The sequence below is a fragment of the Hippocampus comes genome, unplaced genomic scaffold (assembly GCF_001891065.2).
Source record: "Hippocampus comes isolate QL1 unplaced genomic scaffold, H_comes_QL1_v1.1 C16795526, whole genome shotgun sequence".
Classification (NCBI taxonomy): domain Eukaryota; kingdom Metazoa; phylum Chordata; class Actinopteri; order Syngnathiformes; family Syngnathidae; genus Hippocampus; species Hippocampus comes.
In genome coordinates, this window is record NW_017839064.1 from 1 (window position 1) to 878 (window position 878).

The 878-nt window shown below is 52.8% G+C and overlaps 1 protein-coding gene across 1 annotated transcript; it reads right to left on the reverse strand.

Annotated features, from left to right (window-relative positions):
- Positions 1-6: 6 nt before the first annotated feature.
- On the reverse strand, positions 7-604 carry LOC109509168 (zinc-binding protein A33-like; the record flags this gene model as incomplete). The annotated part of the gene is made up of 1 exon (XM_019859058.1): positions 7-604. A coding segment is annotated over one exon (584 nt), but the record flags the coding sequence as incomplete, so codon positions are not given.
- Positions 605-878: the final 274 nt, after the last annotated feature.

The window sequence follows — 878 nt, forward strand, 5'->3', positions numbered from 1 at the left end:
TGGATGTACGGATACGGTCTTCACTTGTCTGAGATGGCGACCGTGACGGTCTGAGAGCAGATGGTGAGGGGGAAGGAGCCGCTGCCCTCATCATGAATCCCAGTAGAGAAGTAAGGGAAGATCCTCTCGGTGAACTTGTCTTTAAATACGAAAATGGTCTTTGAATCTACTGCGTTGATGAACGCCACCTTGCCCTTGTCGTAGTCCAACTCCACTGTAACCCTTTCGGGTTTCTGCTTGCATTCCAGTCGCGTGCGAGGTGACGTCTGAGCCCACAGGACGCCCCCTATAATGCCTCCAATGATCCAGACCCCGTCGGATGGCTTGAGGGACATGGCCCCCTTCCTTTGGATGGACTCCCGGACCACCCCGATGTACCAGTCTTTACCCCGGCTCACGTCCACCGTCCAGCTGTGTTTCCCGGACACGAAGCCGCCCGCACCGAGCACGCACACTCCTCCCGTGCAGCGTTCCGGATTGTCCGGGAGCATCCGCTGACTGCTGTACCGCACGCAGCTCAGCTCCTCAGACAGCTCCAAGTTGGCCTGGGCCGTGTTGGGATCCAACGTGATCGGAACTGGAAGATTGTTAAGAGAGCCGTGAGCTGGATAATGGCTGATTTACCCTGGACTGGTCGTCGGTCAATCACAGGGCAGATATATAGACGACCATTCAATCCAACATTAACACTGTTTCAGAGTGGGAATTGAATTTATGCTGCCAGCACTGATGTCAGCTGAGTGTACCGCTGCATCTTCTCAGATCCACAAGAGACTAATTCCTGGTAAGTAGAGTTTCACTTGTATAGCTCTTGAAGCGCTACTCAAAGCGCTTCAACACCGTCTCCTCATTTGATCTACTGATGAAGAAAAAAAAAA